At 47.9% G+C, this 25081-nt stretch overlaps 1 protein-coding gene across 2 annotated transcripts in view; it reads right to left on the bottom strand.

Moving 5' to 3' along the window:
* Nucleotides 1-11123, bottom strand: part of LMX1A (LIM homeobox transcription factor 1 alpha) — a 168449-nt gene extending 157326 nt beyond the window's left edge. Inside the window, exons 1-3 of one of the 2 annotated variants that reach the window (XM_043876739.1) lie at nt 9948-11123; nt 9093-9190; nt 6645-6831 (exon numbers count right to left, since the gene is read on the bottom strand). In XM_043876739.1, coding sequence (XP_043732674.1) covers nt 6645-6831; nt 9093-9168 — 263 coding nt within the window. In that variant the 5' untranslated portion in view covers nt 9169-9190; nt 9948-11123. Of the gene's footprint in view, nt 1-6644; nt 6832-9092; nt 9191-9679; nt 9701-9947 lie in introns of those variants that run through there. The other variant, XM_043876737.1, reaches the window with a different exon arrangement.
* Nucleotides 11124-25081: the final 13958 nt, after the last annotated feature.

Below are 25081 nucleotides of genomic sequence, written 5' to 3'. Positions count from 1 at the left end.
ACAGGGTAGAAGGCCACGGGAGGCCGAAAGAGTCAGAAAAGCCAGACATATTTACTGTTATCCAAAAATAGGATCCCCCAACTGGAATCTTGAAAGGCTGGAAGAGACCAGACTCTTCCATGTGACTTCAGTTAAGGACTAGGAAAAGCACTGTCCACTTTGTATTTTTAGTTGTTATGACTTTATGGTGCAATAACGGGGAATCTGGCAAGGGCGTCATTAAATTCTAGCTAATCCTAGCATGGCAGCCAGGTGACAAGCCCTACAGATAATCTGGTTGCCTTGTTCACCACTGAAAAGTATAGCATGGAAGTAGTTTTTTAAAATCCTCTTTTAACTACCCAGATGGGGCTATTTGCGATGGGACCATGTATGTATACCCAGAAGGTAGGTAACCAGCGCTGAGCCACAGTTTTATTCTTCCGATAACGTCTTCACTAATACTTCAGTGTTTCTGCTGCATTCCGATTGCATCTGCTGTCTAATGCCAAAAGAAACTTAATCCCTATCCTAAGTCTCATTTTATTTATTTTCAGTAGTGTGAAAACAAACATGCAGTAAGATTACAGTGTTTACACCTCCTTTTTAGCTGATATAGCTCTAATCCTCCTGCTAATTAATGCCAGGGCCACAGCAATTTTATTAATTTCAACTTGGTTAAAAATATAGAGACAGATAATTGTGCTTGACTAAAATAACAATTTGACATTTGGAAGGTGTTCACTTCATTTCAGCAAGACAGTTGGCTAGGTTTCATTTAATATATGACAAAGAGACACAAAGCTGCAGCTGACATTGGTTAAAGATAACACAACTAATTCTAATTGTGATGAATTGACTAAACTGTCCCACAACGCGCGGAGATGAAGGGAAAAAGTGTAAATCGTCAGGCACACCAAGCTTCTCTGTCAGTTTCAGAAACAAGCACCAAGGGGAAAAGGGCCTCTTTCCTCCAGTACCTTTCTACATTTGGCTCCTAAAATTCCCAACTTTCCCAAATGGAATCTGAAAAGACTGCGAGCAATACTGTTCTACAATTGCTAAGAAACTTTCAGAAAAAATATATAGGGCATTCATTCCCTAGGGGGAAGCCTCAGGTTATGCCGGAAATAGGACAGGACTATCCCATATGGGAAACTTTCTGCCTCTTTGGGGGGCGGGGAAGGCACTCATCACCCCATACAGTCCCTAATCTTCCTTATCCCACCCTGCAAGTGGCTTACCAAGAACTCTCATCTGAAGAGGTGGGCATTTAATTTTCCATGTTAGAAAGATGTTAAAAAAAAAATTTCAAAGCATTTAAGTACAGCTAAGATTTCATAGTTAACTCAAATTATTTTTAAGTCTTTCTACGGTGGCTGTGATTGTACTTTATCCCCCATAGTCCATTTCCCAGTATTGTACAATATACTTAACAATCAACTTAATATGGGTTATTGTGAACTTGATATAACACAACAATGACATCTTGTATACAAATTTATCCCAAGATGTTTTAATAAATTCCTGGGAATATAATGAGTATTTTAAATTCCTGTCTATTTTCTCACTTCTGAATATTAGAACCCAAATAATTTCTTTGACCATAAAAAATAATTAGCTGATAATTTAATGAAGGGAACTGTTCTCATTAGAGAAACAGTAGCTACTCTTTAACTTCAAAAGATCCTCCCAGAAATAAAAGCAACAATGAAGAGGGCTCTCTAAAAGTAGTAACAGTATTTTGGGTCATACAAAAGTTATAAATAAGAAAAATGAAACTAAAAAGCAACACAAACAGTGAATTATCAGAAGAGCTCTTGTCACTGAAATCTGAACAGCAAAAGCAACTCCTTAGCTGGGTGGATGACAAAATCCCAGAACTCTATAGTATGCAAAACTGGGTTGAATAAATAACTTTTTTTTAACGTGCTCAGTTTACGTTAAGGATAAAAAGAATCCCACAAGCCTACTCTGAAAGGAAATGTTCATATCTAATCCCCAGAATACTATTAATATCTACTCCTACTCTCTAATTTTATTTCAACATTTAAAGTCTGAGATTCAGAAAAATCCTACCTAGGGACCAATTCATATATAAAGAGAAAACACCTCTGAACAAAGACTGTTTCCAATCATCCTTTAAATAAAAAAGAGATAAGTCAGCCTGCACAAACACAGTCACAGCCCATGGACCACGCTTATCCCAAGCCCCCTGCAATTTAATGCGCACATCAATTTAATACCTAGCTGTGTTTGATTTTTATATTCCTAAATTTTACCATGCCAGGCGTGGGGCCAACAGGAGATAAAGTAAAAATCTAACAACTGCCTCTGTAATTTCATCTGCGGGCTCCTTTTATGAGGAACTGATGCCCAATTTTTATCTCCAAGTAATGTCACAGTAATAAAACCAAACTAACTCTCCTCCCTACACACCTCCTACACTACCTTGATAAAATCCAGTATTAGTCCATTACTGATCCTAATAGAGATCATTACCTCAGCCATTTCCTCCTTGGGGCCGCCAATCAGCAAGTTGAAAGAAAGATACAGAGAAAGTTCTGGTGAAGGGTGTGCACTTTGCTTCATTGGAGTCCCTTTCTTCAGAAAAATTGGTCTGCTCCAAAAGAAAGGGGGGAAAACATGGACTGGCCCTCCGAGAGAAGGTTTCCCAAGACCTGCGATTTGCTGACATGTGGGGAGTTATGATGTTATAAGAGGAGCCCTGATGACAGCAATACTATCCCACACTGCTCCTAGGATGTCCAGAACAATCTAAGGGATGATGATAAACTTCACATGTGAGGGGAGAGGGCCCTGCCTGACACACACAGCCGCCAGGCACATGAAAGAAACAATATAAACTTGATTTAAATGTGGGATCTCTTCCAGAAGGCTTAATTATCTATTGTATCACCACATTCCTGTTAATCAGCAGCCTCTTCTGTCTCCAACTTAAGTCCAGCTACAGTATTTGTCTGGAACACATTCAGGGAAAACTCCAAACTAACCAGATACTAGAGAACTCAGTTAAATAGGGAACAATAGTTATGCAAGTAGAAGTTTTCCCAAGCTGAAAAACACTGGTTATTTACTAACTTTCAAGAACGTCAAAGACAGTTGAGTCCAACGTTTAAGCATCTACACCTATAGCATCCTGAGTTTTATGTGACATGATGGTCCTTCAGCAATTCTGTGCATGTATCATCCCACCGAACTAGCTATTTTTCATTGATGGCATGTCATGAACAATAAAGGTCACCTCCAGTTCTTAATTTCTGGATATTCATAAATCAGTTTTCTACACTCCAGCTTTAAATGCTTATTTGTTTTGGATGCTGAGAAGATAAATTATTCCTCAGAGTGTCATAAGTGTGAGACAAATATTTAACAAAATGCCCTGAAGTCCTCAAGTGGATGGTTGTACGTCTAAAATGCCACTGTCAATTCAATTTTTTAAAATTAGACAAATATGGTGTTTGACATCAAGAAGATGTAACAACTAGTTGATAGAGTAGAATTTTCACTTTTTAACTGGCTGTCTGACACCATGAACAGGCAGTTCATAATTCAAATGCAGAAGTGCCCAACAGCCAGAAATGCACATACAAATGACTAACATAAATATGATAAGGCCACTGTGTTAATATGTTTATGAACTCCACCGAAGACTGCACATTAGCTATATGGTTTGTTTTTTTTTAATGTGCAGAAATAGCATTTGAACTCCATTTATTCTGGAGACAAGGGCACTGCCTGAATGTTCATTTCTGTGAATTCTTCCATAATTCACCACCAGTGTTGTCCTATAGCTTTAACTTCTATCTTAATTTCCTCTCCATTCGCCTTGGCTGGGCCTCAAACTTTTAAAAAGATCCAAAGGAAAAAGGCAAAAACTATCTCTATAAATGCATTTGTTAAAGAGGAAATGTGCTGTCTGTTTTATGACTATTATTTAACATTAAATTGCATTCCCCAGAGGATAAATTTCTTCCAGACAACTTCTATTCAATACTTAGTCCTATGGTCTAAATAGAGGTTTACAACAAATACTCAATAGCTAGGATAATATAGGCTATAAGCCTCCTGAAGGCAGGCTTTGAGACATTTTCTCAATATTTTCCCATCACCAAGTCTAGTTCCTTGCCTGTAGAAGCTCAAAGAGCTTGCTGAATAAAGGGAAATGTCTTGAGCCTAATTTTAAAACAAACAAACAAACAACACCCCACCCTTCCCGTTTTACAGCAACTACCATGAAGACTAATGCCATTAAGACTACCAAATATACTACATCCCGGTTTGGTTGAAAGAAGAATGGGATGTGGATGGGAGACAGCAGAGAAAAACTGTAATAAAATTAGTCTAAAAGACAATGGGGGCGCTGGGCACACACAAGTGCTGGTGGTGAGCAAAAGAGATAAGCAACTCCATTTTGGACATCCGTGTTAAAAATCAAAATGAAAAACCCTCATGGCAACATCAACACCTCTCTGAACAATGTCGCTCACACTACTCTGTAAAATCTTCCTGGTTCTGGCCAACAGCTGGCAAGTTGATCCCTGCAATTTTCCCTCTGCAGAAATAGCTCTGTGCGGGGAGAACTGACCCTAGTGGGCTAATCAGCCCCAAACTGCGCCAAACCTGGGAGGCTGCAGTGGGGGACATTGCTGTATTAAGTACTTTACAACAACTGTTTCTTCTCCTCTTGACACAGCCTGACTTCCTTAAAGAAGATTTGACTGGCCAGACAGCTGTGTTGACCCGTAAGCCTTCTTTGATTCGTGATTTTTTTTTTCACAAACAGAATAGAAATTCACCACCTAAATCCTTTCCTAAGCTCCCATACTTTTGAATTTGCTAGTGTTGTGCCTGAAGGATGTGGACATTTCAGTAATCTATAAGCACAAAGATAAAGATTGGGTCTACGCAATCCCCTAACTTTCAGACGGCAACAGGGGGGTGGAAAAGTGAACAGAAGCTTTATCCAAAGGTGGTACTTTAAGTTGTGTGTGCCAAATTTGCTTAATTACCTAAAAATCGCACTTTTCACTCAGATACTAGAGCAATGAACAATCAACAACAGATACATGCACATCGTCTTTTTTTAAAAATGTACAACTACAGTTACCACTTTGGGTAATGGTGATGCACTTCTCTCCTATTTCTGTATTGCTCAACTCATTCAAAATCAAACCTCTATTTTTTCTGTGCTGAAAAATGTAGTTATCTTTTTCAAAACAAAGCAAAATGTCCAGTACTCTATCCACATGGGGGTAAAATGCAGGAATACTATATCAAAGGAGTGTGAGTAGCAGAAAGAATTTTTGTGTGTGGTCACTGGATCTGATGACTTTGTCAGTTTGCAGTAAACCTTAGAGTCCAGGCAAAAAAAGAAGATATTTCTGTTCTCTCTCTGAGCCTTTTTGTGTTATACTGAGATTTTCCCCACACACCTCATTTCATGGTGTGTTTTTAATAAGATCACAGGAACTGTTTTTCATGAACACTAAACCTCCCTTGATTTTCCTCATATACTGCTGTCCCTTTTATTCACCAGTGACAAATGCAGAATTTTCCTGCGCGTTCCCCCAGGGCACTCCGTCACTTATACCAGTCCGGAGTACAAAAACAGAGGCCTCCGTTTCAGCCATTTTTCTTTGCTTCAATACCCTCCACGCCTCTGTGAATCGGTGTCCCCATTATTTCGTCATTTTTGACCCGGAAAAGCAGTGCCTCCCCACCTCACCCTCTGCTTAGCCGGCGGGCCTGGCCGGAGCCAGCAAATCCTTCAAATTCCCATTCCCCAGTGTCATCCAGGCTTTAGACATTATGGAGAGCTAGAACTGAAATAGTCCACTTCCCTAAATACCTGGTTCCTAACTCTCCTCATTACACACCAGAACGTTCACGTCGACCGGGCAAGACGGGTTCATGTCGAACCTGCCGCGCGGCAGAAACGCACCCCCAGACAGGAAACAGGGAGGAGGCGGAGGATGGACGACGTGGTCTAGATGCCCGTGTGGCCCGAGGGTTTTGGAGAAAACGGTGTAAGGGGTGGGGAGAACTCAGGGAGCGAAAAAGCCAGCGGGGTGTGCGTTGCCTCGGCGGAGTTCAGAGGAGCAACAGCATTGTGCCTGAAGCGCAATCTGTCGGGGACCCCAGTGGACAAAGTCAAGGAAGGCAGGCGCACAGGGGATGCAAGCTGTGGGGTACAGACAGCCTCAGTTCTGCGCAGAAGCGTCTGGGAGGCACAGACAGGTGGGTACAGAGGAGAGGGAGCGGGAGAGCAGAGGCGGGCCAAGGGCAGCTCCGCGCCACCCCCCGCAGGGCACCCCAGTGAAGCGGGGGAGGGAGAAACAAGGCCGGTGGGATGGGATAGGAGTGTCCACAGTGGAGTGTCCTGGGGGGATCGCCAGGTCCAGAAAACTGGACGAGCAGACCGTAGAGAAGGCCGTCCCTTGGCGCTGCTGTGGGGCCCCGGCCACTGCTGCGCGTGTCGGCGCAGGCCTCCGCTGCCCCGGGACGCTTACAGGATGGCACCTGCGTATCTGGGCAGGCGGGTGCGTCCTGCACCTTCCAGAAGCGGATGAGGGGTAAGGAGGACGGGGTCTCCCGCGCCCGCTGAGGCGGTGTGGGGAGCGATCCGCGGCGCAGGCACTTACTTCTCGTAGTCAAACTTGCAGTAGAGCTTCTTGTCCCGGTAGAAGCAGGTGGTCTCCAAGGGCTCTTTGCAGGAGGCGCACTGCACGCACTGCTCATGCCAGAAGCTGTCGTTGAGCCGCAGCAGAAACCTGTCCGAGATGACCCGTTGGCAGCCCTCGCAGACAGACTTCGGGCTCACCGCTCTGCCTATAGCAGGAACAGACGTCCACCGATGAGCCGCGCTGGCCCGGCATCCCCCCAAACCCAACCCGCACCGCCACTGATCCATCACTCCACACTCACGGATTACCCCCGCGGGCCCCACCCCGGAAAGCCCCCTGCTAGACATCCAAGCCGAGATTGGGAGAGCACAACAAATCAAACCAAACAGCGTTTCTGATAAACAGGGACTATGTGGGAAGGTTTTACATTCTACCAGGGGAGGGGGCAGAAATCAATACGTTGCCTTTAATTATCAAACCTATCCAGGTATGCACAATCCTGCACACCTCATGTAAAAACCAGCCTACAAATAAATTTGTGCTCCCAGGTTAACCAGCTAATCATCAAATAATTCACTATGCTTGTCTCCATTGTCTATGATTAAAACTATGAATGTGTAAAAATAATTTTTCTGTGGTTTGGTTTTGTCCTTTGCTAAAATGCAATGTTGTTCTATTTATTTGGAGGAAAACTTTATACATTTTCTTTGCTTCCTAAAAAGTCCCGTGCCTGCAAGAAAATACCATTCCCGCCCTAGGCAAACGGTATTGTTCAAACCAATGAGCCCCAAACTGCTGGATGGCCTGCAAATTGCAGATGGGTTTTTTCATAATTAAGAAACATCAAAACGGAGAGAAGGGCGGGGCGGGAGGGTGGGTTGGGGAGGAAAGAAGCAGGACTCCAAGACACTGTAGTGTCCGGCCGGTGTTCCTGGAATCAGGCGAGCTCAGCAGCCACGAAAGAGGGCTAAACCGAACCCAAACCAACTCAGAGGGAAAAGGACTCTTTTCAATCCCAACCTCTGCACTTGCGTCAGTTTTGTTCCTTTAGTTTTCGGGTGCGGGTTGGGAGGGCTTTTTTTTTTTTTTTTTTAGGGTTGTGGGGTGCTCGGCCACCTCTGTCACTGTCGGCACGTTTCACAACTATTTAGAGATGGCTTTGTCCCCCGGTAACAATACTTTTGCGAGAGATGTCCCAAAGGGCCTGACGCTTCCCGTTTCCCTGCTACACTCGGCCCCTTTCCCCTTAGGAGACAAGGCTATCAGCTCAGGAGCTGGGCCAGTCACCTTAGGATTCAAGCAGGCAGTGCTAGAAGTAGCGAACTCTTTAAAATATTTCCTAGGGTTTTCTGCTCTGTCTCGGCGTCTAGGGCCGCGACCCCGGGCGCAGAGAGCGGACCTGAGGCGGGCAGGGCGCACCGGCCTCGCCGCGATGCCCGCTGAACGCCAGACGTTCGAGCGCGCCCTGCGCTAGGTCCGGGCCAGCTCTGACCCTCTGGCTCTTCCAAGACTGTATGGAGTCGGGAAGTTTCCGAAAAGGCTGTTCAAAGAGGGGAACGCGGTGCACGCGATTTCGTTTCATCTGGGGAGTTGGGGGGCGGGGTGGGGGGAGGATTTCCTCCCTCGGTCCGGTTTCTCCAGCCGAACTGTCTTATCCTCCGCCTACACCCCGCTCTAGCTGTTCCGAGTTAGGAAAAGAGGCAAGAGGTTTAAATGACAAAACGAAACCCCGCTCCCCCACTAAAAAAAAATTAAAACACCCTTTCACCAAACTTGAAAAGCATCGAGGGCGGCGAGGTGGGAGTGAGAATCCCTGGCTCCGGTTCGGTCTGACCTGCGTCTGGGCTGAGGCCCTGGGTTCGCCGCTCCTCGGCAGTCACTGCGAAGGGACTGGGGAGACCCAGGAGGGAGCGGGACCCGCGAGACGAGAGATCCGGCACGAGTTAATTAAAGCCGAGGCTAGGGCCCCGCCGCGCGGGCTAATCCCCGCGAAGCGCTGCCCACCCGCCCGGAAAAGCCTCTTGGCGGTGCTCGAGGCTGAGACTGGGGCTGGAGTTGGAGGCAAGAAGCCGTCTCGAACTTGGGTGCTCCGGTTCCGGACCTCGGGTTTGTGTGCTCATCGCTAAGTCTCGGAAAAGAGGGCGGCATTTATGAGATGTCGATCAGCTCTATGATTAAAAATTCAGCCTTGGGTATTTTTAATCACTTGCCATTCAAACGCCCGCGAGCAAGCTCGCCCGCCCCTCTCGGCTCTAGGGAGTTTGGTGCCCGGCCCAAGAGGCCTGGGGCGGCTGGTCGGTTTAGGGTGGGAAGGACCCACAGGTTCTGACAGATAGGGAGTGAGCTCAACTGAGTGCGCCAAGCGGGGCGCTAGCTCCCCTATTGCTGTGTCCCAGCGAGCTGGACGCCAGAGCTGGGGCCTGGCGGAAAGACGGTGCGCCCGAGGCGCACGGCCTGAACACTCACCCAGCAGCGAGGAGAAGGAGGCCGACGTTTCGATGGCGCTTTGGAAGTTCTCCTCCATCTTCAGGCCGTCCAGCATGTTCGGGCCGCGCGGGGAGGACCTGTAGAGGAGAGGAAACGACGCTTTGGGCGTCTGAGCCCTTTAGGACGCGGCACACGCAAGCCGCCGCACTCTTGGGAAAGGACGGAGGGAGTGTCCAGGGTGACCAGAACGAGCTGCGAGGGTAGAATTCAGCCTAGAGAAATGTGGGCTAGGAGGAGAGAAAGCAGTCACAGCGAACTGCTCGGACTGATCTGATTTCATTCGAAGCCAACGCGTTAAGTACTTAGGCCTCCGCCCCCCAACTGCGTTTCTCCTGCCCCTGTCCCCCACCCCCTCGCCAGGTCCCCAGCCCCAGGTTTCCCCACCCCGAGTTCGACTCCGCCCCAACCTATACCAGTCAGGGCCCTAGGGATGCCTCGGCGGGAACCCAGCTACTGGTGTAAGAGAAAAAAAGAAGTGGGTATTTTCCCTCGCGGGGCCGAGCCCAGGCACGCGGAACTATGAGGTCTACAGCCCGCGCCGGGACCCGCAGCGTTGCGTCCCTCACCTGCCCCGGCCGAGAAGGGGCAGAGCGAGCGATCCGGAGAGCGTCCCGCCAGCTCCCAGACTCGGGGCGCTGGGATCTGCCAGGGGGGCGCGGGGCGCGCAGGGAGGTCCGCCCGCCGGTCGGCCGGTGCCGGGAATGTCTGCAGAAGCGAAGAAGTCGCCTCGGGGAGGAGCGCGGCTGGCCCTGCTCACTCTTGGATGCATTTCAAATCAACTTTCAGAAACACGCCCGCCCGAGCTGGAGCCTAGGAACAGGCAGCCTTCCTTACCTGATGGGTGAACTCGCTCCCCGCGGCAGGAGCCAAATGAAGTTGCCGAGCGCTGCGGGAAGCTTCGGCCGGGGGAGGCGCAGGCCCTCGAGGCTGCAGCCGGAGCGGCCGCCCCCGGCTCCGGCGCGCCCGGGAGGGAGCCGGAGCGAGCGCCGGCCCCTGGCTCCGCTCCTCGGCGCGCCCGGGCCGGGCCGGGACGTGGCCGCCGGCGGCCGGCCTTGCTGGGACGTCCTGCCCGCCCGCGTCCTCCTCGGGAGGAGAGGAGGGCCCGATGCTTCTCCCAGGCTAGAGCGAAGGCGAAGGCCCAGGGTCCTGGGTGCGAGTCGGGCCCTGCTTGGCTGGGGCGGATCCGGCCGCTTCTGACAGGGACCGCGGCGCTGCGTGCGCGGCGGAGGGAAGGGGGTGGGGTGCGCAGGGAGGGGGCTGGGAGCGCGTCCCGCGGAGGGCCAGCGGTCGTCCCTTCCCAGCCCCGCGGCGCAGCTCAGCCTCGCGGCCCCCGCCGGGCGAGCTCCTCGGCCGACGCGATCCTCCCGGGCACGCAAAGTTTCCTCCTCTCCACGTGTACCGCTACCTCTGGACGCGCTGACGCCGCCGCCGCCCGCGGCTCCGCGCCCCTGCTACGTTTTCGCTGAGATCTCCCCGCCACCTGGACCGCGGCGCCCGCACGCTGCTCCCGCGGCCGCTCTCCAGCCACTTCGAGAGCACCGCAAACCTCACGAGTCGCGAACAAGGCCAAGAAGCAATTTGCCGCGCGTGGCTGCGGGACCCTGAAGCTCAGAGTTCTTCAAGCCCCTTCTTGGCCACTCCGGGGCCCCCACACGTTCCCAGCTTCCATTGGGCTGGAAACGCCGTTCACCGTTTCAGTTCGAAAGCCGCTCAAGGTTGGGGTGTGCGGATGCCGTGGGATCCAAGGCCAGAACTTGAATCAGGCTCCTGGGAGCGACTACACGGGATCTGACCCCAAGGCGACGAGCTCCGAATACCAGCGCGCAGGAAGTCAGCTAAGGGGGCATTCTTAGCGGAGCAAAGTATCTGGGGGTGGGGTGGGGGGAATGTTAACTCACTAAACCTCCTAACCCTAGCCTCCGGTGGTAGAACTTTAACCCCTGCAGGAGCAGAAACTGTGTCTCCTGTGTATTCCAGGAGGTTAGCACAGTTCTGCGCCCCAAGTGGATGCTAATTAAGAAAGAAAAATCATGACACCGCTAATACTTAACCGAATATTTCTTTTGTTTCAGTCTTGGTCACAGAGTTGACTCATTTAATCTTTACAACAACCCTATGAGGCGGAGACATTATCCCAGTGTTAACAGGCGATGAAAACAGAACACAGAGGGCATCTGAGCACTAGGGGAAGGTTCCATTCGGTGGGGTTCTCTGGGGGCCCCTCAGGTCTGAACCGAACAGAAGTGAATTGGAATTGCCACGCATTTTGGCAAGTCGAACCTGAGCAGAGGAGATGCCACTGAGCAAGCGTTTCCTGTTACCTGCTCCAAGGACAGGACAGCTTTCTTATTTTTAAAGAAAAAGTACTAGCAGCCCTTGCTCCAGTGTGTTTAAGGGCAGTGACCCCATTTTAAGTACACTAGGCCAATAAGGCATGCCAAACACTGAGTATCACTTCAGAAAAACCAGGGAAAAGGGCAAAGAATTTAATACTTTACATTTGAACGTTGTTTTACACTGTTCAAGGCCCTTTTACACACATGATTTTGCTTGATCTTTACAACAAACCTGTGAGGTAGGCAGAACAAATAGTTTTCTCCGTTGTTCCAGATGAATCTTCAGGGCTTAGCAGGGCTGGGAGATTTCTCTGATGTTGCCCAGATGGCTAGCTGCATGTCCCCTGACACCGGTCCTTTGTCCTTTTTGTCACCTCATGTAGAGCAAGAGGTGAAAAAAATGTGTATGAATTACAAGGATTCTTAGGATAATACATAAAATAGAAGTTAGGGAAGAAAAAAAGTTAGGCAAATACAAGCATAAGGAATATTTTTAAATGCCCAGCAGAGTTTTGGTTTCACTAAAGGTCTTGAATTTGTAAAATATGTTAACTAGTGATGAGAATATTTCTTTGAGAGGATATCCTGAAAGTGGGTAGATCCACAGAGTTGGATCTGTGGCCCAACTTTTTCAAATGGGCCTTGTATCTGGAAAGTGGCCTGATTAGTGTAGATTACCCAAGGATTTGGTGGGAATGTTTCTCCCCAGATGGTTCTTGGGCGTCTGCAGGATGCAGATGTATCTGATAATACATTGTAAGTCATAGGGTCCTTGATGCAAAGCTAGGCACATATATGTGATCAACAAGTGATTAACTGATGGACGAGGGATGCACTCAACCTTTGGTGGGCAGAGGGAACACCTCAGTAAAGGTGAAAATATAGTGGGTCAGGAATCAAAGGACCTCAGTTTGATTCCCAGCTCTGTCACTAGGCCGGTTGCAGCATCAGTTCATTTCTCTGGCCAACAGTGCTTCCCTTCTGAAATGAGAGGGCTGTATTTTTTAAATATGGTCTGTAAAGCCCTCACAGTCTAAAGTTCATGTAATCAGACTACCTTTGGACAACAGGATGGGCAGTAGAACCAGTGTATTCTTACCATGTGCTTTGCAGAATCTGTCTAAGGGTAGACTAGCTGATATGTCTAAGTGACATGTCTAAATCAATATAGATAGCAGTAGCAGTGCTTAGTAGCCAAGTTGTGTCCCACGCTTTGCAACCCCACGGGCCATAGCCCACCAGGCTCTTCTGTCCATGGGATTCTCCAGGCGATCATACTGGAGTGGGTTGCCATCTCTCCAGGGGGTCTTTCCGACTCAAGGATCGAACCCACATCTCCTAAGTCTCCTGTTCTGTTAGGTGGATTTTTTTTTTTTTATCACTGAGCCACCTGTGAAACCCAAACCAATAAAGATACACCTTGTTTATTCAGAATTTTCTCTTGTATGTTTTATCTTACCTCTGCCAATGATTTAGAGATCGTGAATCCCACTCGTACACCATATCGTTTCCCTGTGGCCTTAGTCTGCTCAGTGACGTGAATGAGTGAACAGGCATATTTCTATTTGTGAACCATCCTTTTTTGTCTCGTGTTTTCCATTTTTTTTCCTTATGTTTTCCAAACACTATTATTTTACCTTTTTAATGAAGAAAGATAGCACAGAGCCACCATTCAGAAGCTCTTCATGAAAAATAAGCCAGGTTCTCCCTTTTATCAGGAAGAAATGTTTTTTTCCAAGAATTTGTCCAAGTGGGGTAAACAGGCATTAGAAGAGACATCCCAGATTACAGACTTTTTGAATTGGAAGTGACCTTAAAGCTCATCTGGTCCAACCATTTCATTTATATGGTCAAATTTCTTCCCCTAGAACTGCCACCTCTGGTCCATTGATTGCTCAGAGTTGGCCACTCACAATGTCAAATCCTCGTTCCAAAATCTGTCATATGTGGGCAGAGCAGTCTTCTCCATCCAATTCACTTTTCTCTGAACCTGCTCCAGTTTTTCTCTATCTCTTATAAATTATGACAGCCAGACCTGTTGCAACTTTCCAGTGGTCCTGTGTTCCGGGCCTCATCTCCTTTCTCTGGCCATAAAACACTCATTAGCACAGTCAGATTTTTTGTTAGCCTTTTCAGGGGCTGGTCACTGTTGACTCAACTGCTCAGTCCTATTCCATACGGGCTGCTGATCAGCCACATCTTCCCCAGATTGCAATTATACAGTTGGTGTTTGGCCTCAAATGTGGAAACTTACACTTATCCCTGGTAAGAGATAGGCAGTTGTCCCAAACATCAGAAATTTTGCAACTTCCAGACTGTGTCGTAAACCTAGTCGTCTGCTTTAAGGAGAAAATGTGGAGCCCTTGCCAGGCGGTCCACAGCTGCCATCATTGGTGAAAGTGGAAGTGAAAGTCACTCACTCGTGTCCGACTCTTTGCAACCCCATGGGCTATACAGTCCACGGAATGCTCCAGGCCAAAATACTGGAGCGGGGAGCCTTTCCCTTCTCCAGGGGATCTTCCCAACCCAGGGATCAAACCAGGGTATCCTGCATTGTAGGCAGATTCTTTACCAACTGAGTTTTCAGGGAAACCCAGGGCAGGCAAAAGCCAATGAATGAGGAGTCTCCATGGGGCTCCAAGAGGGTGCACGGGAGCCTTGTAACCTGGGGGTAATCTTTCAGTGGGAGGTGACCACATCCCGTTCAAGTCCTCTCCCATCATCTGTCTCCAGTCAAGCAGTAGTCTACAGAAGGTGGGGTTGAGACATTCAGACCAGTTGTGGAGCTACAGCCTTTCTATGGCCAAAAAAAGAGATTGGCACCACCATACTCCTGAATCCTTGTGGCTGAGATTGGGAGAGGGGGTGGACCAGTGCTTGGTGAGAGGGAGGCAGAAAGCGAGGGAGAAGGAAGTCCGGCTACAGAGTGGAGGTGACAGGAACATATTTTTTTACTTTCCTTTTCTTGCTCTCATTTCTGTGTTTTATTAAGGGAAACACAAAGGGAAAATTGTGTTATTTGTTAAAAAATGTCAAAGTGCATTTCAAGCGAGAGGAAAAAGAGCAGACACATTACTGCCTAGACAGGGAAGGCAACGCGCTGACGCTGATGGGGCAGCCAGAGAGAAGTGCGGCGGGGACACATTGGAAACGCACGCTCCCCTGACCTCCGGGTTCTTTTCCCGGGAACCTCCTGGCCCCGCATGGACACGAACATCTCTCGAAGGAGCCAGGTGCCTCGGGGCTTTCTGGGGTGAGAGGGAGCAGCTCCAGAAGAAGGGAAATCAGGCGATGTCCGAGCCAGGTTCTTCCACCAACATAACAAGGACAGCCCTGGACACGGAGGAGGCTCATCCAGGCCGGCAAGGCACCATTTAAAGCATTGCATTCTTTGCATCTTATAATAGAACCATCTACATGCCCACTTTATCTCTGTCTTGGACTGTGAGCTCCTTCAGAAGAGGATCCATGTCAGATTCATCTGTGTTTCTCCTGTGCCCGCATGAGGCTTATGCCCTAAAGTTCTAGTAAATTCCATGGCCTAACTGGGTGAACTGGAAAGAACAAACCTGGGCTTTGGGAACAGAGAGGCCCGAGTTCAGATTTGTAAATGGTTTAATCTTAAATCACCCAATCTCTCCATTTTCCAGTTTCCTTACCTCTACAAGGAGAGGAATAAAATATTCCTCAGGAGTTAATAGAGATGATGGATCTGGGTCACGTGATGTTTCTGTCTCAATCTAACCTCCCCATGAATGAGCAGACATAGTTTCTCAAGGAAAATTACTTTCACCTTGCCCTGGTCACATGAGCAAACACGAGCCGAACCAGCGTTTAGACAGAGTGCCTGTGTCTAATGACCGTAGTTGTCACTGGTTAATTGACAGATTCCCGTGTTTGGGGTAGGTTGTGCTCTCTGGCTGAGGGGATGCCAGACAGTTACAGAGTGGGTCCTGGGGTCACATAGACTTAAGGTTGAGCTTAATTCTGCCACTTAGGATGAACCTTGGGCAAGTTTCTTTATCTCTCCAACCCTTAGTTTCCGCATTTAATAAATTGGTGAAATAATCGAGTTGTTTCTCTGTGTGTTAAATGAAAAATACGTACAAAACACCACAGTGATAGGCACATAGTAAGATGAATTTCAGTTGCCAGCACCCTGGCCACCACCATCATCGTCGTCATCACCATCGGACAATAAGCACCTCGGGGGCTGTTTTATTACCCCTGTGGCCCCAGTGCCTCAGGCAGTGGTATCCAGAGAATGTGACTGGAATTACAGTGGACAGAATACCTAATTGAAGACAGTCTTGGCGCTGAGTGAAGTTCAAGGGCTGGCTGGCTCTAGGTTCCACGTACAATCTGAGAAGGAGTTTCTTTTGGAACAGTCCCACATGCTCCTAAACAAGTCCGCATACTGCAGACTTCCCGCGCAAGCCTCTCATTTCTGGGCTCTGACAAGCCCCCTCTTGACGTCTACACATGGCACTTCACGCTAGGCACCAGGAACCTGGATGCGATGCGGTGTGGGGTTGGGGGTGGGAGCGGCGGGCACAAGGGGCAAACTCCCCAGGCATCTAAATAGAGAGGGACCTCTGAAGAGACAGTCTGTTACCATCCCAGGCTGGGTTCCTCTGCCCATCTCCCCTGTGTGGGTTAGGAGGAGGGCCCTGAACGCAGGGCCCAGGGGAACATTTGGGGGGCTGGCTAAGCTCTCTGCAGCGCCCCGGACAGGTGGTACCCAGCGGCAGCTGTGCGCTGAGCAGGTGCCGAGACCACCTGTGCCAGCCCAGGAGCAAGCCCGCCATTACTTACAGCGGTTTTCAGGAAGGAAGGGCCCCCGTCAGCATCTTCACCCTTCAAGAATATGAAACCAGAGTGGCTGCTGCCAGAATACTTAGGAGGCCCCTACTCCTTAACCTACACACCTTCTCGTTTCTTCTGAGAAATATACCCTGTTTAATACTGTTAATATTGTCAATTGTTAATTTATTTACATAACATATCCCATGTATTTCCAAAAAAGTTTTCAGGTCGCATATGAATACTATCAATATTGAAATGGAATTTCAATTATATACAGGAAACAGAAAAGCAAATCATCCCCAAAATAATGATGCAGGGCTAATCTTCTAATCTTGAGGTTAATCAATAACCTCAGATATGCAGATGACACTGCCCTTATGGCAGAAAGCAAAGAGGAACTAAAGAGCCTCTTGATGAAAGTGAAAGAGGAGAGTGAAAAAGTTGGTTTAAAGCTCAACATTCAGAAAACTAAGATCATGGCATCCGGTCCCATCACTTCATGGTAAATAGGTGGGGAAACAATGGAAACAGTGGCTGACTTTATTTTTCTGGGCTCCAAAATCACCGCAGGTGGTGATTGCAGCCATGAAATTAAAAGACGCTTGCTCCTTGGGAAAAAAAGCTATGACAGACCTGATAGACAGCATATTAAAAAGCAGAGACATTACTTTGCCAACAAAGGCCCATCTAGTCAAAGTTATGGTTTTTCTAGTGGTCATGTATGGATGTGAGAGTTGGACCGCAAAGAAAGCTGAGTGTCAAAGACTTGATGCTTTTGAATTGTGGTGTTGAAGTAGACTCTTGAGAGTCCCTTGGACTGCAAGGAGATCCAACCAGTCCATCCTAAAGGAGATCAGTCCTGGGTGTTCATTGGAAAGACTGATGCTGAAGCTGAAACTCCAATACTTTGGCCACCCGATGTGAAGAAATGACTTATTGGAAAAGACCCTGATGCTGGGAAAGATTGAAGGCAGGAGGAGAAGGGGACAACAGAGGATGAGATGGTTGGATGGCATCACCGACTCAATGGACATGAGTTTGAGCAAACTCCGGGAGTTGGTGATGGACAGGGAAGCCTCCGTGCTGCAGTCCATGGGGTCGCAAAGAGTCAGATTCGACTGAGCAACTAAACTGAACTGACTGAATCTTTTGATCACAATAGGATGTTAAATGTCATTCTGAGTTTACAAGGTGAAACAGAAAGTAAAGCCCTACAAAACTGCTCTGATCTCATCCAACTGTGTATCATTTGTATTTACATGTCTAGTTGGCTTTAGAAGAAAGTCTGTGATAAAAGAACCAAACTATATAACTCATGGCAATAGAAATCAAATTTGTGACCTCACTAATAGTGCTGGAACATTTTTACTTTTATATATTGACTGTATCTCTCTTCTTCCTAAAAGAATTTAACATAAAACTGAAGGTGGATAATGATAAAATAGAACTATAAGATCAGGAATAGAGAAATAATGCAGATATGCTAAATATGAGTTAATAGTCACCTCCTGAGGGCAGGAGCTATGTCTCTGTCTTGCTCACCTAGTTTGAGCTAACATTGTTCTGAATACTTTCTTGGCAACTGTTATGTATGAATGTTTGAATGAGCAAATGAATACTGTGATTGCAAGTCAAATTTGTCTTTGAGTTTCCTGGTAGCTAGAGCAAAAAGGGAAATAGCCACTCTACAGATATTTTTGCACCAGTATTAGAGTTGTGATGGTGGGTTTGTTTATGTAAGCAGTCCTCATAGCTCTAGATCTCTGCGCCCAAGTAGGTAAATAGTCAACCATCCCACCCTAATCTTCACCATTTCTTGCACAAAATGAATATTTGCTGCATGAATACATTAATGAGATCATTCAAAAGATTCCTTGATGCATCTAAAATATATTCAGTTCCACTTTTCTTATTCCATAAATAATTTATCTGCAATCCTTTTTGAAACTTGGAGGATGGTGGGGGGTGGGGGGCGGTATTTGTCAGGAGGTTACTGAAAGTGAAGGCATTCCAGGCAGACTGAGTGAGCAAGCAAAGGGCAAAAAGCCAAGGTGAGTTGTTGGAGGATCTCTGTGAACCAGGGAAGTGAGGCAAGCCAGGAGGGCTGAATACTGCACATTAGAATTTATTACTCTGGAGGTAATAGAAAGCCTTTGAAAGTCTGAGACTGGAGGAGTGAAATATTTAGGCATATGGTCTAAGATGACTAAATCTGGTAGCAGTGTGGCTGATAATTCAAAGGCAAAACAGGGGCTTCCCCCGCAGGGCAGTGATTAAGACTCGGTGCTTCCAGCGCAGTGGGTGTGGGTTCGATCCGTAGCTGGAGAACTAATATCCCACATTCCATGTGCGGGGTGGCGTAGCTAAATACAAAAAGCAGAAGAGAGTGAAGGTAGACTAGATAAACTTTACTACTCTGGTATAAGAAGTCCAGGGTCTGGACCAGGGCAGGGACAGCAGACATGAAATCAAGCGGGATGAGTGAAAAAGACTTCTCAGAAACCAAGTCCAAAAAGCTCAGCGTCTGTTTAGTTGTGAGGTGAGGAGGAAGGAAGGAGAAAAGTAATCGAAGTGTGGGGTAATGTTGAAACAGAAGTGGGAAATGCAGCAGAAAAAGCAGCTGGATGGGGTGCAATAAGAAGTTTGGTGACTTTTCAAGATGTTTGCACATTCATTATCTCATTGATTTCATATGCTAGTAGAGTGAGACCCGCCCTAAACGTCAGCCTGAAAAATGCACTGCCCCTCCTTGGAGCTGCCAAGTTGCATGAACCAAACCTTTGCCTCGGATTCTTGCGGCAACAGCAGGGCACCCACCCCAAGGTACTGCACCCATCCCAAGCAACCCGGAGCCTTCCCAAGGACTAAGCTACCCCATCCTGGTTCTGGGCCAGGAGCAGCTCAGAGCCAGGTAGTGCAAACTCCCGGCTGCCATGCTTGCCAGGAACGCAGATGGGTGTGCCCCAGAGTTCAGCCAGAGTCTCCCAGAACATCTGGGCAGGGTGGGGAGGGCGGAGCACAGCCATCAGAGTTTGGAGTTTCTTCAGTGTCTCATCTGTCTTCCCACTGGGTAGAGGACTCTGGTTTCATCACTGATTCACTCCCAGGCACAAGCAAGCGGCTGCCCTCGGGGCTGCGTCTTCTCCCCCGAGCAGCAGGGCAGGTAGCATTTCTTCTTTCCCGAGATGGTAGGGCATTAACGAGAGGGTTCCACACGCACCTGGTGGAACCTCAGCTGGACAGGGTTGGTGATCGTACACAGAGAAGAAACACTGACCTCGTCATGACAAGTCAGCCCTGGAAGGAAGGGACCCCCCACCCCAGGCTCAGTGGGCTCACCTCTCCCCTCCCCGATGGGGGCACCTCTGGTCTGTCATCATCACTGGTGTTTAGACCAACACGTGGGGTCCTCTGATAGATCCTCCATCCCAAGAAAAGTCTCACTTTTTTTCTTCTCACAGACGGTTCCCCACTGACTTCTCTAGCATTGTCTCCCCATCTCCCCTGCTCTTTTCTCTCCTCTCCCACTCAACTCCATGAACTAGCTCTCTCTGCCACCTCAGACGTGACCCAGACATCACCCTAGTCCATCCCTGCGCTTGGGTGCAGGCTGTGTCCTCAGTCAGGAGAAACCCCCTCCTCTTCCTTCTCTGGTGTGTTGAGTATCTACCTCTGATGCTCTCAGACAGGTAATTAGCACTTCCTCTGGGTAAATTCACAGGCTGATTAGCATTTATCACACAACATGACCAACTTTTCCTTAGATGTCTGCCTCCTTCACTGAAAACACACACATCTGTGTCCTACGGGGCTCCATGTATCAGAGCGTGACCGAGTCAGGCCCTGCTGACCCGTAAGGAGGGAGACTGGGAAAGGCAGATGCTTATGGGGTTCAAACATCAGGGAATAAACATGGATGCAGGAAACTCGCCCCCTGGCACCCCCTCCCACAGTTCTCCCTAACACCCACCAGATATTTGGTTCTTCTGTATCCTTCCAGACTTTATTTATGTGCAGCAAAGAAAATACAGATCCTTAACTCCGCCCTTTGTAACCCCAACGGTAATACTGCTCACTCAAAACTTTTCTTCTACCAAAAAATCTTTTAAATCCTTCAAAGTTTTTCATATTCATACCATCTCCTTCTAAATGTCCAACTTGTAGATTTCAATACTCACAAAACAAATAAGACCACACATTTAATGTAAGTTACAGTACAGTGCAGCTTGCTTTTAAAAAGGATTGAGTTCCTGGAAAATCATATAAAAATCACTCTTTGCAACACCATGGACTGTAGCCCACCAGGCTCCTCTGTCCATGGAATTCTCCAGGCAAGAATACTGGAGTGGGTAGCCATTCCCTTCTCCAGGGGACCTTCCCGATCAAAGGATCGAACCTAGGTCTCCTGCATTGCAGGCAGATTCTTTACCATCTGAGCCACCAGGGAAGCCCATATACAAATCACATTGTCCTTAAACCCATCATATTTTTGGTGCATTAACAGGGATATTGTCTAAAGATACCCAGGTGAGATTCTTGTTATCAATGAGGAAACTGGATACTATGGCACTCCTGAACTGTGTCAGGTTCAGACATGCTAACACCTCGATTTGTTAGAACCCAGAGATACATTTCAGTGAGAACAAGGTTCTCAGCTCAGTTAGGAAAAGGGTAAAATTTAGAGTGTCTCCCACAGATAACCCCTCAAAGTTTAACAAGGGGTCAAGCACTCAGATGGCCCCATGACCCATGGGACCCCAGGGGCCAGATCCTGTTGGCACCCAGTTGCTGCAGGGCGGCACAGAAACCACTCCAGTGAGTTTAGCGCCCAGTGGCACCCCTCAATGGCTGAACTGCTGAGAAGTGCAAGCCAAGGGCCCATCTGCTCTAGCCATGGCCCGCTTCAGCTCACTTTTTGTAAGGCTTGCAAACTAAGAATGATTTTTACATTTTTAAAAATTTCATAAGATCAAAACGAGAATAATATTTCATGATGTGTAATGAAATTTAAATTTCGGTGTCCCTAATAAAACTGTATTGGAACACAATTGTCTCATTTGATGACTGTCCGTGGCTGCTCTCACACTACAATGATGGAGTTCAATGGTTGAAACAGACAGTAGAGTCACAAGCCTAAAGAATTTACTGTCTGGCCCATTACAGAAAAACTTGCTAACCTCTGTTTTAAAAGACGCTCCAAGACCCAAAGCAGATGTCTACGTGAGACGCGCTTGCCTGTCTCCGCTTTGGGTACCTATTTCTTGATAAATAGCCCATTCGTTTCTTTGAGCAGGGGATCCAGACCTCCGTGATGAGACTTATTCCTTTTGGAGAAAGGGATCAGCGCCATCACGAGTCAGTGCTGAAGCACTCCTCCTATCTGCTTCAGGGGATCAAGCCCATCTTTCCCAGCTGGGGCTTCCTGGAGTTCAAGGTGCCTAGGGCTAAGTGGCCAGCCAGCTGCAGGGCACGTCACCTTCATGCAGTACCGCAGCTTTCCACAAGAGGGAGGCCGCTCCCCCGTCTGCAGTTTCTCGGATGTCCTTCCAGGCTTCGGAGAGCAGCCCCGGAGACCTCAGTGCCTTGCCAGCCCCCGCAGGACCTTCCCTAGATTGATGGTCAAGAATGAGGCTATCTTCCGGTGCAGGAACTCACGTAAGCCTGCTGGTCCCAGGCAGCCAGTCTGACATTTTAGTGGTTGATCATCACACGTGTTAGTCTTGAACTGTCAGCAAAAAAAAAAAAGGAAAGGGGCAAAAAAAAAATACTGGTTGAGTCTTTCTCCCATCTTGCCCACTCCTGATCCCCCTCTGCTAGACCAGTCAAGCACAGTGTACCAGTTTTTAGGCTGTTCTCTCCCAGCTCTAAACTCAGCCTTGTTGCTGGGGCCAGAACTCTGTGAACCACATTTCTGTTTTCCAGATGATTCCATGCTAGGCTCTGCTAAGTCAGGGTGGTAGAAGAAGGGATTCACCTCGTCCTGGAAGTTTGCTTCTCTGTGCTTCCTTCCTTCTCTCTGTGGCTCTGAGGGACCCCAGCAAGGCTTCCTCTCCGTAATAAGAGTGATGCCTCCCCCGGAGAGCAGCGGGATCTGGTGTGCATCTTCTTCACACTGCTGAGCCAGCTCCCCCGTGTCTACTTAGGGGGACACTCCAACCAGCTGTGCCCCATCCTCAAAGGTCAGGGTCCTGCGTCCACCAAGCCTCTCCTCCAAGGTCTTAATTTTTATAATTCAAATTTCTTCCCTTTGTCCCCAAAGCCCAATGGGTGGTAGGCCTCCTACAATTGCTACATTTATGATAACCTAGGGTTCCCTTCCTGCCTCTTCAGTGACATAATTAACAATGTGCTGCCTAGTTAACTATTCCTTATGTTAATTCTGGTTTCCCAGGTGGCGCTAGTGGTAAAGAATCTGCCTGCCAGTTAAGGAGACACAAGAGACTCAGGTTTGATCCCTGGGTCCTGGAGAAGAAAATGGCAACCCACTCCAGGATTCTTGCCTGGAAAATTCCACAGAGGAGCCTGGCAGGCTACAGTCCTGGGGTGCCAGGGGTCATAAAGAGTCATACACGACTGGGTGACTGAGCACACACATATGAAATCCTCACTGTTCAAGTAACTGGGGTGGCTTCTGTGTCCTAACCGGACCATGACTGATACGTAACTCTTATCGAGTCTAAAATTAACTAGACATTTAACTCTGATTATTGGATCACAGACCCTCCTTAGGCCCACCTGAAAAATTAAGTCTACAAATGCTCAATATATACCTACATGGGAAAGACATGGGGCCTGAGGCTGAGAAACGGGCACCACCAGCTTTTTGGAGGTCTCATACTCTTGGGACCCGCCACACTGCCTGGGACCCTAGCTCTCTCTGCCCTCATCCAGCAGGGAGGCTCTGTGACTGTGCCTGGGGGTGGAGGTGGGATGGGGGGAGATAAAAAAATGCAGGTTAGCTGGCCTTTGTCCCTCTTGCCCACTCTCACCCAACCCACCCAAACCCACCATCCTCACAAAGGAGCCCAGAAAAATAAAAGTACCCAGTGAGTGCCCCACTTGGTCTGGTGAGAGGTAAACTTTCACTGGTCTGGCAGACAGCCTTAATTCTCAGACGTGATTCCTTTCAGGCAGTACCTATAACTGAGGAAAGAGAAAGAAGCCACCGTGGCCAGGAGAAAAGGGGGCACAGAACTCCCTACCTGCTCAAACCTGACTGAACCTGCCTGCTAGTTACCACTCAAGAAAGACAAAACTGCAGAGGAAAGAGGAGCTTCGTGCCTGGAGCAGATTTTACAGCTGATGGGATCTCAATAAAAAATTATCGAAAATCATTATCAGTGAAAAGTAAAATTTAAAATAACAACACCCAGCAGCAGATTTGGATAAGTGCTGGGAGAAGCGTGGAAAGAGGAGGCTGGCCGGGACTGAGCAGGAAAGGGAGGTCATGGTCAGCGAGTCTCCACTTGAAACCCAGCAGGGCTCTTTGTAGACCAATTCCACCAGTGTAGTCAAAACCCTCTTTTCAAGAGCCGCTGAAATGACAAACAGAGCTTCCAACGACATGTAAGAAACAGAACCTCTTCAGCTGTCATCACTAGGAAGCACCAACTCAACCTAATGATTTTACTGGGATTCCTTTTAATGAAGTCTTTGCCCCTCCTTTCCCAGAATGCCTCCCACCTGGATTCCAGCAACACCAGGACACGGCTGTGAGCTCGCGCGCCCCCTGGTGGCAGATCACCGCAAAGCATGAGGGCCGTCTGCCCAGCTCACATGTCCACTGGCCTGAAGAGCAGCATTGAAGATGAAAGTTCCTTTATCCAAATCTTTATGTTCCTTCCCCACTTTCCTATGGAGTTAAGCGGACTTTAGCATCCTCATCTCCCTCTTATTTTTATCCAGCCTTTTCTCCATTTGGCCACTGCTTTGCTTGACTCACCTCAAGTCCCTTTTTTGTTTGAAGGCTGAGTACCCAGCCGAGACTTGGCTCTTCAAACTCCTGAGAGTAGCTCTTGGGTCATAGATGGGAATAGTTATGTATTGGAGGTTTTAGAGAGCTGTAAGAAGAAAACCAACCATAGGGACTAGGGCACTAAAACTACAGTGGGTAAATCATTCCAGCACCACTCTTCAGCTGACCTCAGGTTCCAGGAGCCTAGGACCAGAGAAGCTAACTGGTCAACCGCTGTTACCTCTTCTGAAGAGGTGTGTGCCTGAGTAAACACAACCTATGCCTAGCAGACTGAGTGAATGTCCCAGATGGCAATAAAGCCACATTCAGACACACAGCTAACTGATCACAGCATTGAGCTGCCCAGCCACAGGAGGTGCCAGACGGCCACTTCAAATCAGCTGGGTTTGACAAATGAGACTAAAACTTCTTCCTGATCTTGGGCTATTTGAAAACATATTTGTAGACAAATTCATGATTTATTGTCATCTGGAAAGTTCACTAGTCCAAATATGAGTTCCAAATCTGCTTAGCTATGGCCTTGTAGATCTCTCAAATCCCTCCCCTTGTTTTTTAAAATGTGGGTGTCTGAGCTCCTTTCATATGTTCTTAAACATAATCTCACCTCAGGGCCTTTGCACTCGCTTCCCTTCATGCCTGTCCCATTTTTACCCTGGAAATAAGGCAAAAGTGAATGACTGGAAGGTCTAGACTATTAAAATTGTTAGTGAAATATACTTTTATTATTATTTTCAAATTCAGGGACACTCTCCTTATTCAGCACTCGGACACTTAATCTCTCAATTCATTTTAATTCAATTCAACTGCCAAGAAAACCCACAAACCCAGAAGTAATCAAAGAGTCCTTCAGG

The sequence above is a fragment of the Cervus elaphus genome, chromosome 20, assembly GCF_910594005.1.
Source record: "Cervus elaphus chromosome 20, mCerEla1.1, whole genome shotgun sequence".
NCBI lineage: Eukaryota > Metazoa > Chordata > Mammalia > Artiodactyla > Cervidae > Cervus > Cervus elaphus.
Note: the sequence above shows the minus strand (reverse complement) of the source record. Positions and strands in the feature narration are given on the sequence as shown.